Genomic DNA, 13578 nt, shown 5'->3' on the forward strand with positions numbered 1-13578 from the left:
AACGCTTTGCCTTGCAACCACCGGCAAAACGTTCGGATGCACCGCCCCCCGACAAGCCTGCTCTCCACCGCCATCCCCGGCCCGTGGAGGGTAGGTTCTGTGCCAGAGTTGTTTCCAGGGATCCCTTTCTGCTTCAGCAGGCCACCCACCTGGGGTGTCCGTCAGCGTGACAAAGATAAACACAAACCTTCCCCCTGCGATCTGGAAATCGTCTGCAATGCACCAGACAGGGAGGCCGACGCTGTGAGTCAGCCCAACAGCCCTCCACCTGAACGCTGCTGTGTGGTCCCCGGGGACAAAGACCCAGGGACAAAAGGCCAGCAGAAGCCTCCTAATGCCCAGGCCGGACCGCCCAGGGTGAACAGCTGTCCTCAGCAGCTGCCAACGCCTGACACCCAGAGCCCCTGCTCAGGTCGGGAGGAGGCAGGCTTCAAGCTAGGTGCAGGGAGGAACCTACTTCTCTGGTAGCGGCCGCACCCACACCCCACACACACCGCCCCCGGCCCCAAGGAGGCCAGGCTGCACAGGTCACGGCCCCTCCCACCAGGTGACAGAGTGCTGCCCTGCTGCTGCACAGCCGCCGACCTGACCTGGCCTGGCTGCCAGGAGGGGCGCCCCACGGGGAGGAGGCCAGGAGGGCACCTGGGGGCGTCCCGTGAGCCACGCGGGAGATGCTGGTGGTGGCGGTCGGGTGGAGCCAGACACGGGACACAAGGCACGCTTGGACAACGGTGACAGACAGACGAGTCCCTGAGACGCTGGGTCGCTCCCACCCCTCAGCAAACAAGGACGCGATAACGGCTAGGAAAATAGAGTAGAAAAATCTCGTACAGGAAGTAGGCGGCACACACCGGCATCACGGCCTCTTTCTCTTTTTAAAAATGTTTCTCCTTGGTTTTTGGGAAAAGCTTCTCTCCCGGGAGCCTCGTTCTGGGCTTCTGGGCAGTGCAGCAACTTTTTGTTTTGTTTTTGTCTTTTAAAGGGAAACAAGCAAGCCCTCTGAGGACCCAGTGGTTTCAACTCATAGCCCCCAGCACTCCTCAGCCCCTGCTGGGAGGAGAGGTCCCTTGCCTTGGCCAGACTGGGCAGGGGAGCCGGGGGTGGGGGGGGGGTGGGAGGGGGAGCCAGGCACAGGCCATGGGCCAGCATTTGCCCAAGTGACCCTTGAAGGCCCCAGGACATGCGCCCTCTGGCTCCCAAGGACCTCTGGGTCCAGTGACCACGTGTGTCTGCATGTGTGCACGTGTGTGCGGGCAGGCGTGTGTGCCTAGGTACATATGCGTGTGTACATCTGAGGGATCTAACGACAGAGCAGAAGCTGCCCAGATCGGAGTGGGGTAGCCTGGCAGCCCCCAGAAGCCCAGCCCTGGCTCCTGACACCTGGGGGTGCCAAGGCCCCCGTCCGCCCCCCTGCCCCAGGGTGCTCACCCGAGTCCCGCCCTTCATGGATCCCTCTGTCCACGCCTCAGGAGCCTACGTGGACCGACAGATAGACGGACGGATGGACGGAGAGCCGCGCCTTCCTTCCTTCCTGGGTCCGCTCCTTTCTCCTGGGGGCCGGGGTTGGGGTCTGAGCTCCCCGAGGTGGTCATTAAGCCCCTCACACGGCGCCCGCCGAGGTTTGCAGCAATGATGTTTAATACTTCTGGAATGATTAGGAATCTGAGAACAGACCGTGGGCGGCTATGCTGGGCTCCGGGCCCCGGGAGCTGGGCCCCGCCTCCCCGTAGGGGTCCCTGCCTGGGTGGGAGGAGTGGGCGGCGCGGCAGGCCCTGACCAGCAGGCGGGCGGAGGCGGGCAGCCCAGGCGGCAGCCGGAGCTTCCAGAATGGCACAGCAGTGGGCCCGTGGAGAGACTTCAAGGACCGGAGGGTTGACACGCTCGGCTGGGCGGGCGGGCGGGCGGGCCGAGGAGCAGAGGGCAGGGCCTACGAGAGGCCGGGGCGGCCAGGCCGCCTGCAGGGGGGCCCGTAGCTGCCGTGGCTGCAGCCGCCACGCAGGCTGTAGTGGTCGTCCACGTCACTGCCGCTGCCAACACTGTCCAGCTCGCCGGTGCCGAACCCCACACCCTCTACATCCACTTCTGCAGAGAACAGACGGGGTGGGGTCAGACGCCGTGCCAGTGCCAGCCAGGCCTCCCAAGGCACGCTGTCGGGCCGAGCCTAGCTCTGGCCTTCACGTGGGCAGGTCACCAGGCCTCCACGCCTCACCTTCCTCATCCTGTCCCCTCTGCCACCTCACACAGGGGCCCTGACGTGCCTCTGACATGCTGGGGACTTTCGACCCATCCTCCCCCGGGGCCTCCACCAGGCCGGCCCCACCCTCCCAGCTTCCCACCCAGGGCTGCACGACATCCATGCCCAAAGTCCCTGCAGGCGGTCTCCACGTCCCCACCTTGCTCCGAGTCATCGGTGGAGACGGCGGAGCCTGTGCTGTCCGTGCGCACGCGCTCCAGGCTCTGCACCGACAGCTGCTCCAGGCGCCGCTTCAGGAAGCGGTGCTCCCGCTGCAGCTGCTCCTTGATGCTCAGCGCCCGGCGGTCCTGCTCCTCCAGTTTCTGGGGGCACGGGAGCTGTGAGCCCAGGGCGGGGCACCCCCAGCCACCGGGACGCGCCAGGGCACAAGGGCCAGGGCAGGTTCCCATCCCCCACTCGGCCTGGGCCCCAAAGGCCTGATGCACCCCCTCCTCGCGCCCACCGGGAGTTTATGTAGGTGCCGCCTCCCAGCCCCGTGCTCTGCATCTGCTGACCAGCTCCAGAAGGCCTACAGCCACCAGCCAGCTTGGCCAAACCGAGTCACGTGTGGGCCTGAAGCCCTGGGACAGCGCCGCCCAGCCGTGGCCTGGCACCCGTCCCAGACAACAGCCCTGCCCACAGGGGCTCTTCCCTGCTCAATCCGGCCGCCCTGCCCGCCCAACTGCTCCACACCTTCCCAGGCACTGAGCCTGGCCTGAGCGGCCTCTCCGTCAGGGGCCCAGGGTACCGGCTGTGCCCCTTCAGTGCTCCTGCCGCCCTGCCTGGGGGAGCCCACACCTGCGCAGGCTCGGGAGGGGCCCGGCAGGAGGACTGAGACCTTCCCTGGTTGGCCCAAGTGTCCCTAGACCCCCAAGCCAGTAGGTCTCAGTCTTAAGACTTAGGGGGCCAGCCCCAGGCAGCGTCTCACTCAGTCTACACCCCACCGCCAGCCCCTAGAGAGCAACTCCTACCCCTCGCCCCAGAAACTCCGCACACGCCGGGGCCGTCTGCTTCCCACCGGCCTCCAACGGTGGCATCGGCATGGAAGGAGCCAGCCTTCCTTCCAGCTGCTGCCAATTCACACCCCAGGGCCCGGGGGGCGACGTGCAGCCCACCCCCGCCTCCCACCCCCACCCCACAAAACCCAGCCTGCGCCTGCCGCTACCTCGACCCTCAGCGGCTCCCACTGCCGTGCCCCCCACGCTGGCCCGCTGCGCACCTGCAGGGCGGGCTCCCCACCCCACCCTCAGGCCCTCTGGCCACTCCCCCGGGTGCACGGGGGCGGCCCTGCTCACCTTGATGTGCATCTTGGCACGCTTCAGGAGGCTCAGCGTGGTGTGGCGGGTGCTGTCAGGGCCCAGGGGCACCAGCTGCTTGAGCTGCTCCAGGTAGAGCCGGAGTTTGGCTCGTCTGAAAGAACCAGAGACGGAACGGTCAGGCAGGGGCGGCACAGCCTGGCATGGTGGCCGTGCGGCACAGCAGCCCAAGAGCTTTGGGGGGGAGGGGGCAGGGGGCGGTCAGATGGAAGCCTGCACGGACCTGCTGAGGGTCCCTCCCCGGGCTCCCCTCCCAGCCCAGAGGGCAGCGCCTCCAGCCCCCTGGAGCAGCCTTGCACCCACGGCCCTCCAGAAGCCCCAGTAAAAGGGCGGGGCCTGTGGCTGGGCCCGTGTGGCCAGCCAGCCCATCATGGCCCCCAGAGCCTCCGAGTGCTACAGCCAGGCTCCCAGAGCCCCAGCTCACCCTGTTGTCCCCACCCTCTCCAGTGGGGTCCGGAAGGTGGTGGGGGGAAACTTGGAGGGGGAGAGGCACGGGGTGCTGGTCACGCTCTCCCAGGCGGAGATCAGGGACGCCCCCTACAAGCCTTCCGTCCCCCACCTCGCCAAGTGCAGGGTGCTCGCTGGTCACTGTCGTCACCACAGAAACATGAGTCCGTCCAAGTCAGGGAAGGCCAAGGACAGACCCCTCCTACTCGAGTCTGGGACCCCTTTGGAAACTGCTTCGTTCTAGATTTTGTCCCCGTGTCCACGCAGATGAATGCAGTTTTCCCACGGAACTGGAACCGTAAGACTCAACAGCATTTGCTCACATACAGGGCGAGGAGCTGTGACCTAGATGTGCCCTTCTTCCCTGGCTCATCTGCGGAGGGTGGGTGGCAGAGGCCATGGGGGCGCAGTGGCACAGGGCGGCCGAGGTTCACCCCCAAAGCACGCTGATGGCACGTGACCCACTGGAGCCCCTGCAGGCTGCCCAGGTGGTTTCCAAACAAAGATGCCCTGCTTAGGCGAAGCTCTTATGAGAGGATCGCAAGGGCACACGGCAGGCTTCCCCGCGAGGCTCTGACGAACCACTGCGCCCCATCACCACTGTCGGCGCGCTCCTTCCTGCAAGGACGCCAACCCTGGCGGCCCCCCTGTCATCCCCCATGTTCCAAAGCCCTGGCAAATCCCATCTCCCTTAGACTCTGGAAGGAAATCGGGCAGCAATGGCCATGTCCCTAGGACAGAGGGGGCCCCCCGAAGCGTAGCGAGGGAGTGGGCAGCTCAGTGCAGGGCAGCAGCCCATCTGCAGAGCAGCGATAACAGCCCCACCCGACGGGAGGAGGGCCCTACGTCTGCCACCCACGTCCACACGGCACCCTCCTGCTGACGAAGCTCCTCCCCACCCGGCACCCCAGCCCCTGGCACCCGGGGCCTAGAGTTTTCCTGGTGAACCTGAGTTTGACCTTAGAAAGAACTTCTAGAACACGAGACTGAGGCTGCACTCGGCCACCAGGCCAGGCAGGCCTGAAGCCTGAACACCAGGGATCTGCGTTCCGAGCAGGCCCCAGGGTCCACCTCAAGGCTGGAGGATCTTCAGAGAGGAGCCCTGCCCCACGCTCACACAGGGCTGCGGAAGGGGGCACACCAGGGGGCTCACTGCCGCGTGGCCCCCAGGGCCTGGCAGCCTCAGCCTCCCCGCCTCCAAGGTGCTGGGACTGTGGGGCAGGAGGCGCAAAGCCCCCCCAGCCAATGGTGCTATGTGCTCAAGCACAGCTCACAGAGACCCCCGACCCACCACGTGCACCAAGTTCACAAGCGGGGGTCCTTGTCCACTCATCTATGAGTGGCAATTCTTACAATCTACCATTCGAGCACGTACACGGTACGTGATCTTTGTGGAAAACTGGAAGATGCAAATCAAAAGAAAAAAATAAATGAAAAGTATCCCCTCAATTCTACCACCCAGAGGCAAACATGTCATCGTTTCAGTATATTCCACGTTTTCACATCACGAACAGAAGTGAAAACATCAGAACACAAAACCACCTATGTGACAACTGACCCAAGATAGGGTCAAAAAATAAAGCAACAGACGCACACGAGAGACTCCACGGGACACAATGAAGAGCAGGAAGCACGCGTCTCCACGTGACGTGGTTGGCAACGTTTATTTCTTCGGCTTTGTGCGTTTTTTGTACTTTCCAGATTTTCTATGCTAAAAAATCCACATAACAATTTTACAATCAGAAAAGGACATATTTGTACAGGAAAGAAAAAACACAGGTAAACGACAAGTAACAGCAAAAAAACATCTGCAAATACACGTAGAAGACAAGCGGTTAGTATTCATGCCATTTGGAGTTCATACGCACCAAAATGAAAAAGAGGAGACTCTTAACGTGAAAACAGGCAAAGGACACAGACAGGCAAGTTGCAGAACACAAACAGCTAACCTAACACAAAACCAACTCCATCTGGCAGCGATCTAGAACAGGAAAGCTTACCGAGGAGAGATGGTAATTTGGGCTGAAATGAAAAGGTGCGACTAGCTGTCGAGCTGGCCAGCGGGCAGTTCCAGCTTCCCCGGTGGGATGGAAGTTCAGAAGGGCCACCAAGGTGACTCAAGCCCTCAACCGGCATTTCTAGGTCTAGGATTTCGGCCCCACAAATCTAGCCCCCGGCACCAGACCCAGCAGACTGCAGCACCGTCTGTGTTTACTGGAGAGCCATCACTCAGAACCCTGCGGTACAGCTGCATGTCCTGTGCGGGCACCCGGCCTAGGGGACGAGGAGAATGCACGGACACAGGTGGACGGGGCCCGCGGGGTGTCTGGGGAAAGGTCAAGTTAGGAAATAGCAGGTAACGAAGTTCTGTTCTTATCCCTCAGTACCCGCATGGAGGAGGAGAATGCAGGCTTGGCCACCCCACTGCCTAGGACGCTGTCTCTGGGGTGGGGCGCAGGGGGGTCCTCGCACGTCCATGAACAGACCGCGTTAGAAATCATAAAGCAGAGGCTTCTCGAGAGACAAAGAGAGGCCGCCGGCTGCAGCCGTGCCATGTTCAACACCGGACCACACGCCAAGCCAACCCCCGGAGAGCGTCCAGCGGGGCTGCAGGGCTGGGAACCAGCTCCAGTGGGGCCCCGGGCAGGCCCCCACCCATCTGAGCCTCAGGATCCCACCCCTGTGGGGAGTGGGTATCGCCACCACCTCCCTGGCGCTGGAGGGGGTGCCAAGGACCCGGGCTACACTAGGCCTGCGCTCGGCCCTCCTCTGAAGCAGCTACAGTGCCCAAGCCCTGCGCCAGTGCCCCTCGGCTGTGCCCAGCGTTCCTGGGAGCTTTGAAAACCTGCCACTTTCTGAAGGCACCCTGTGCAGACCTGCATCGCTGTGAATGGCAGCTCCTGCCCGTGCGTCTGGCCACAGCCCAGCCCTGACGCAGGCCTACCCAGCTTCTAACCGAGAGCCCCCTGTTCCTCAGAAGAGGACCCAGAGCTCCCACATCAGGTCCCCCAGCCGCCGGGCAAAGCCACGCTCTGAACCTCCCCAAGCCTGGCTTCGGGGAAGAGGCGACAAGGACACCCACCCGTGGTTCCTCAGGGGGTGGGACGGGGAGTGAGGTAGCCCGGTCGTCCCTGTCCCCCTGTATTTCCTAGCTGTTGTGAGGTCTTGCATGGCTGCATCAGGCAGACAGGGCAGCTGCACAGGAGGCCTCCCTCGGAAGGGTCCACCCAGGACCCGAATAACCATCTCCATGCTGGGGAGAGGTGGGCAGCTCCACTGAGGGCCCTGGGCTGGCCTTTGTGATGGGTCCTGCCCCGCCAGGGGGATGCTGATGGCCCCCTCCCCCCTACAAAAGCTAAAGCCTGGAGCTGAGCCTGGGCGGGAACACATGGCCGTCACAAACCCGTCCCCGGGGTCAGGAGCCAAGCACTGGCCTGAGCAGACCAGCTGGAGCTGCTCTCTGAGCGGAAGGGGAGGGAGGGGAGGAGGAACAGGGCAGGCTAGAGTGGGCCTAGGGTGGGCCACTGGCTCCCAGCGAGCTCCCAGCACCGGCAAGGGGAAGTCCCGCAGGCCCAACGTGGCATGCCTCCCAGGGAAGGCGACATCGAGGGCCAACCTCCCTGGGGCCAGCCGGGTGACCCAGCCAGGTGCTTCCTTCCTTCCTTGGGACGGCACACGGCCTTCCTGTGGCCAGCGACCAGGAGTCCGGCGTCAGCATCAGGCAGCCACAGGTACAGCCGTGACCGAGGGCCCCAACAGGGTCCCAAGCCCCAGGTCTGTGGGCTCCTCAGGGCGGACCACACCTGCGTATGGGCCAGCCAGGAACAGAGGCCCCCGCACCTGCCCCACCACCATGGTCTCTCAGGAACCCCCCAAACGCACAGGAACAGGCCAGGAAGTGCGGCTCCTCCAGAGAACAGAGCGTTCTGTCCCCGCTCAGCGCCGCCCAGCAGAGGCCCTGATCCCAGGGGAGAAGCAGCTGGCGCTGCCGTGGGTGCAGACGTGGGGGTGGGGACACAGGGCTGGCCGAACTCCACGGCAGCCTGGGAGAGTTCCTCTTGTGTGCAGACCCCCATTCCCCACCCCATCCCAAGCCAAGAAAGGAGGAAAGAACTGGCCCATTCCGGAGATGGGAGCAAAGGTCAGGAGAAAGCTACCGTGAGCATCTCTCTGGGAGTCACCCCTGGGCCTGGCTTCAGGGCTCCTGCACGCACACACAGCCTGGCTGCGATCGGCCATGAGGACACCTGTCCACCGCACCTCGTCCCCACTGCAGAGGGAGGCCCGGAGCTAGAGCAGCGGGCTGAGCCAGCCAGGGAGAGAGGACGGCAGTCACGAGCACAGGGCCCTGGGCGGACTAGGGCTGGGGGGCAGAGGCTCTTCGGGCAGCCACGCTGCCCCTCCTCCTTCTCACTGCAAGCCCCCCAACTCTTCAGAGGAGGACAAGAATGGACCCATCCCCGGGGCCGATGGGTGGGCATGAAGTGGACTCCCCTGGATCCTGCCCTGGGCCAGAGCTTCCCACCAGGCCCACGTGGCCAGGCACTGGCTGCCCATCCCACTGCCCGTGGACAAGACTTTACTGGGAACTCCTTGGAAGGCAGGTCCCAGGGCACAAGGGATCCCAGTCCAAGAGGGCTGAACCTTCCTGGTGGCAGGCCAGAATCCTAAGGGCTAAGGACCTGCTCCCAAAAGGGCTCAGACACCCCAAAACAGATGGAGCTCCTCTTCCAGGGAGCCGGCCCTGAATGACACACAGCACAAGGGGCCCTGCCCCAAGTCGCTGACCCCCACCTGGCTCCGGACCCCAGGCTGAGCTCCCAAGAGCAGGGGCTGGCCCCCCACCCCTGCCTGCTCGCATGGGAATGCCTGAGAGCAGAGCCTGGCCCCTTCTGTCAAGAAGGCCCCTTCCCAAGACGGTGGCACAGCCCGGCAGCGTGCTGAGCCACAGCCAGGACACAGAGGCAGGGAGAGGGGGTGGGGGCTGGCCACAGCACCCCCGCAGCAGAAGGGCGGGTGGGATGTACCAGGCGGCTCACGTGGCGGAGCGTGCGGAACAGGAGATCACTTACCTGTGCTTTTCTAGTTCATTGTGTGAAGACCTGTTTAGAGAGACACAAAGACAGAGCTCACTTCACTGCCCACCACCAGAGCACAGGATGAGGGCCCTACTCAGGGGCCCGGGGACCTGCAGACAGTGTGGAGAGGGTCTGGGCCCCAGGATGGCCCAAGACAGGCAGCGCTGGGGCAGGTGAGTAGCTACTGACCAAAAGCTGGAGGACCTCACACCCAATGACAAACACGAGAGAGACAGAGGTGCAGCCGCGTCCAGGGGTGCCCGGCTGGCAGGAGGGTCCAGGTCCCTTTTAGAAGGGGTGGGCCGGGCCCGAGGAGCCGCAGCAGCCGGTCCTGGGGCTGAGCCACCCGGTGCTTCCAAGGCTGCCTGGGCACTGAGCCACCTGCCTTCTCAGCTCCCCAGTCCCCGAGGCTAGTGGTGTCCTGGGAGCCACCTGGGCTGGCATAGAAGGCCAAGGGCAGGTGACCACAGAGGCCAGGACTTGGACACGGGCATCCTGGCCCAGTATCACCAGACAGAGCACCATCCCCACCCCATCCGGCTCATACACCTGCATGATCATAGCCCACCATGCCAACGGGGACACCTGGCAACAGAGGGATCAGCCCCTAAGGGGGCCTCTGGGATAGGGATGCTTCTGGGCCAGTGGGGAGACTGAGGCTGGCCCCTCTGCTTCCCTGAGGGGCCAGGGCCTAGCAGGACTGGCCTCTCTGGGGGCGGCGGCCCCACCTGCTGCCCAAGCCCTGCCCGCCTGCAGACAGGAGCACAGAGTCTGAGTGTCACAGAGAGCAGGAGCACGGTGACAGGGAGGCAGCGCAGCCCAGCTCCCACTTCCAGGTCACCCTCCTCGTCCAGGCAGGAATCCTGTGGGCCAGCCAGGGCTCCGAGGCTTCCCAGGCTGCCTCACACGGGACAGGGGACCCAGGTCCCCTTGGAGCACACCCAGAGCAGGCCCTGCAACCCCTACCCTGCACTCCTTCCCAGAGACTCTGCCGCCTCTGCCTACCTGCCCTCACTCTCTCCTGCCCCAGGAGCTCAGGGGTAGGTGTCTCCCATCCCTACCTCCAGCTTGCCCAACCTGCCTGCCTGTGCACCTGCCATGGTTCACGGTCCCACCACAGCTGAGTGGGGCCCAGCAGGGCGGCCGGCTCCCGGGTTGCCCTGTGCAGCCTCAGAACCTCCAGACCCAGGTTCCAGGGCCTCGAGGGCCTTGCTGGTCACACAGGCTGGGCAAGGAGCCTCCGAACCTCTGCCAGGGCTGGCTGGGGCCAGGAGGGGACACAGCCGTCAGGCTCCTCGCTGGCCTGAACCACGGCCCGGCGCTGTGGATCTATGGGTCTGCTCACTTGTCAGGGATGTGAGGGGCAGCGAGCGCCCCTCAGTGCAAAGAAGCCTGCCAGCCTGCCCCTCACGGCTGGGCTGGACCCCATCCTGGACGGACGGGGTGCTGCTTGGGCAACTGGGGGACGCAGAGGGGCCAAAGCCCTCTTGAAGCCCTCCCCTGGTCCAGACACTCGTAGAGCCTTGTGGGGAGATGGTCACTCAGGTCCCAGGAGCACAGTGGCCTGGGGAGGGGAGGGACTCCCTGGCCAGGGCCGTGCTAAGTGGGTTCCCAGCTTCACCGTTCACTCATGCCTTCAACCCCTCGAAGTAGGCACCCTTCTGCCCACTTCACTGCAGGACCTGATCCCTGGCAGGCTGGCTCCAGCCCCCTCCTGCTGAACCACTGCCCCCAAAAAGCCCTCGCTGAAGCCCTGGCAACCGTGGAGGCTGCCGTCTCCTCCAACACGGGTTGCCCTTCTGCCCCATGACTCACGCCTCATGCTGGTCCTTGCTGCGCCCATTCCTTCCCCTCACCTCAGGGGACACAGAGCCTTAGAGGTGTGGAGCTGCCCTGCCAAGTCAGGGCTCTGCATCCTCTGGACACTGGGCTGGGCTGGCTGAGGCCCCGCTGGGCCAGGACAGCCGCGCAGGGCCGCCTGTGAGTCGCGGGGTGCCTGAAGCACTGGGGGAGCCGGGCTCCACCCAGAGGAGCAGCAGGGAGGTGCACCCTGGCTTGGGAGACCCTCTCGGTCCCTCCGCGGTGCCCTCAAGGTCTCCATCCCAGCAGAATGTAGGCGGCCAGGATCCCACCTCAGAACAGGAGCCCTAGAGATGGGAGGGTGGCCGTAGCGAGTAGTTCAATCTCCCTGAGCCTCAGCCCTAAAGTGGAAATAAAAATAACATCTGCTTCAGGCGGTGGGGCGACTACTAACTAGCACGCGTGTGAGAACCTCAGCTATGATTCTGGTTATCAGCTCTGGCTGCCCTACACCTCGGAAGTAAAGGGCCACAGCCCACAGTTTTCCGCGGGTGGCAGGGCACTTGGGACCGACAAGTGAGAAACAACAGCTGGGCCCAGCTCGCTCACTAAGGGCGCTTGAGGCAGCGGTGCCCCCACCCATGCATGTCCTTTCCCAAACTGTCCCCAGCAGAGCACCAAGGGCTGGGACTCAGAGGCATGCCCAGCCAGAGCAGATGGAGACTAAACCAATTCCTTGCCAGGCCCAGGGCGCCAGGACGTCACAGGAGATGGGTTCTTGTGCCAGCCTTTCTGTTTCCCAAGAACAAGTAGGCCACAGGAATGAGCCACACCCTCTGCCAAGGGGCCCCAAAGCCCCTGGAAGTATCGCTCCCAGCCTGGTGACATGGTCCAGGGCCGAAGTGGGCCCCTGTGCCGCGCCAGGTGTGTTGTGGTCCCCACGGCAGCCAGGAGAGTGGAATCCCATGGGAGCCCTAGCTGAGCCCTCTCCCACCCAGGGACGTGCACGCCGGCTTTCGGGATTCCACAGCTTGGGTACAGGGCCAGAGGAAGGGGTGGATTACTGGCACCAGGAGAGGCTGCTGCACAGCAGCCTGCAGCCTCTTCCGGTCCCTTAGAAAAGGCCTTCTGACCCGAGAAGGGTGCCCCTACCCTGATCGCTGGAGTTTCACTTGTGTCAGGAGGCTGGGTGGGAGCGGTGGGCACCATGCGAGGGGTGGGGGCCCAGGGCAGGGCCTCCACGCTCCTTCTTGCCTTCTTCGTGCAAACCCCTGGGGGTGGGTGGACTCAGCCCAGGAGCGGGGCTCGGCCCTTGGAGACAGTCGGAGAGATACAGCCCACCCGCCCGCGGCGAGCAGAGGTCAGGGCGGGCAGCTCCATGCTGCTCTGCGCCGAGCCTCAGTCTCCCCAGACCCACGGGGCACCGGCCAGCGGCCCTGACAACACTTTTCCTGCCCGGAAAAGTCCAGAACAACTTGGGGGCGGGGAGCTGCTACGGGAGGAGACCCCGGGCGGCGGGCGCTGTACGCGTGGCACTGTTTACGCGAGAGGCCGAGGAGGCGCGGCCCGCGGGAAGATGGCGACGGCGCGGGCGGGGCCGGCCGGGCGGGGCTGCCGCGGCCCGGACGCGCCTCCTCCTCCAGGCTGGCCGCCGGGGCGCGCGGCGGCAGCCGGGCTACAGGCTGGGGTCTGGGCTGGGGAGGGCGCTCCGGGGTCGTAAGGCCCTGGTGTCGGGCCGGGGCGGGGGAAGCCGCGCGGGGGGCGGTACCTGTTGTTCGGGGCCTTGCGCACCAGGCCGGCCGCCTTTGTTTTCTTCCTGGCGAAATCGCCGTCGAAGGGCAGCACCGAGGCGTAGCCGTGCTCGGCCTCTGCGGACAGACGGCGCGGTCAGCGGGCCCCCGCCCCGGCCCCGGCCCCGCCGCCGCCCGCCCGCCCGCCCGCGGCCCGGCGCACAAAGGGGCGCGGGCGCTACCTCGGTCCCTGCGCTCCAGGTACTCGGCCGCCTCCAGCAGGATCAGCAGGGAGTTCAGCTCCATCCTCCCGCCCACCAGCCCGACCGCGCGCACGCGCGCGCTCCGGGACGGCGGCGGCCGCTGCCCGGCCCGCTCCGGCCGGCTCCGCTCGCCGACCGCCCCGCGCGCCCGGCGGCCCCACTTCCCCGACTCCCGCGGACTAGCTGTGCGCTCGGCCGCCACCCTCCGCCTCAGGCTCTCAAATTGACACATAAGGGCGAGCGACGGCCGATGCAGCCAATGGAAGCCGGCACTCCGGATTCGGGGGCGGGCGCTCGGCTGGGCCGGGGCCAATGGGAGCCGGCCGAACGCCTCGGGCCGGGCCGAGAATGTTGACAGATGCGAAGCTCGGTTCCGATAGGCCCGCCGCGATAGTAACAATTTAGAAGCGCAAGCTTAGCAACAGCACGTGGTGGCCCAGCCCCCGCGCTCGCTGACTGGCGGCCGGCGTGCATGTTAAGTAGGCGACGCGCGCCGATTGGCCCAGAGCGGTCTATGTAAAGTAGGTACGGCGGGCCAATGGCCGGCTGCGGGGCGCGCGGCCAATGAGGGCTCCGCGACCGGACTCGTTGCCGAGAGGAAGCGGAGCGCGGTGGGACAGCCAGCCGCCGGGCCCCGTGCGAGGGCCCGTTAGGGCGCTGGGAGAGTCCCGGACACCCTCGTCGGTCTGCTGGGTCTGCACCCTCTACGCA

General features: G+C 65.1%; 1 protein-coding gene across 1 annotated transcript; it reads right to left on the reverse strand.

The window, feature by feature from the left end:
• Positions 1 to 1193: 1193 nt before the first annotated feature.
• On the reverse strand, positions 1194 to 13053 carry MXD4 (MAX dimerization protein 4). The gene is made up of 6 exons (XM_082838096.1): positions 12847 to 13053; positions 12643 to 12742; positions 9069 to 9098; positions 3529 to 3643; positions 2394 to 2556; positions 1194 to 2082 (listed from the first exon to the last, which is right to left on the reverse strand). Exons 1-6 carry the CDS (start codon positions 12908 to 12910, stop codon positions 1928 to 1930), a joined length of 627 nt encoding a protein of 208 aa, XP_082694222.1. The 5' UTR covers positions 12911 to 13053; the 3' UTR covers positions 1194 to 1927.
• Between the last annotated feature and the right edge of the window lie 525 nt (positions 13054 to 13578).

Source organism: Leucopleurus acutus, assembly GCF_964270905.1.
Source record: "Leucopleurus acutus genome assembly, chromosome: 4".
Lineage (NCBI taxonomy): Eukaryota > Metazoa > Chordata > Mammalia > Artiodactyla > Delphinidae > Leucopleurus > Leucopleurus acutus.

Bases quoted from the DNA above. Each gene is read 5' to 3' on its own strand.
- MXD4 (XM_082838096.1), bottom strand. From the start codon at position 12,910: ATGGAGCTGAACTCCCTGCTGATCCTGCTGGAGGCGGCCGAGTACCTG. The intron at 12,743-12,846 runs GTAGCGCCCGCG...GTCTGTCCGCAG, and splicing joins CCTGGAGCGCAGGGACCGAG to AGGCCGAGCACGGCTACGCC. The intron at 3,644-9,068 runs GTAAGTGATCTC...TGGTTCTTTCAG, and splicing joins AATGAACTAGAAAAGCACAG to ACGAGCCAAACTCCGGCTCT.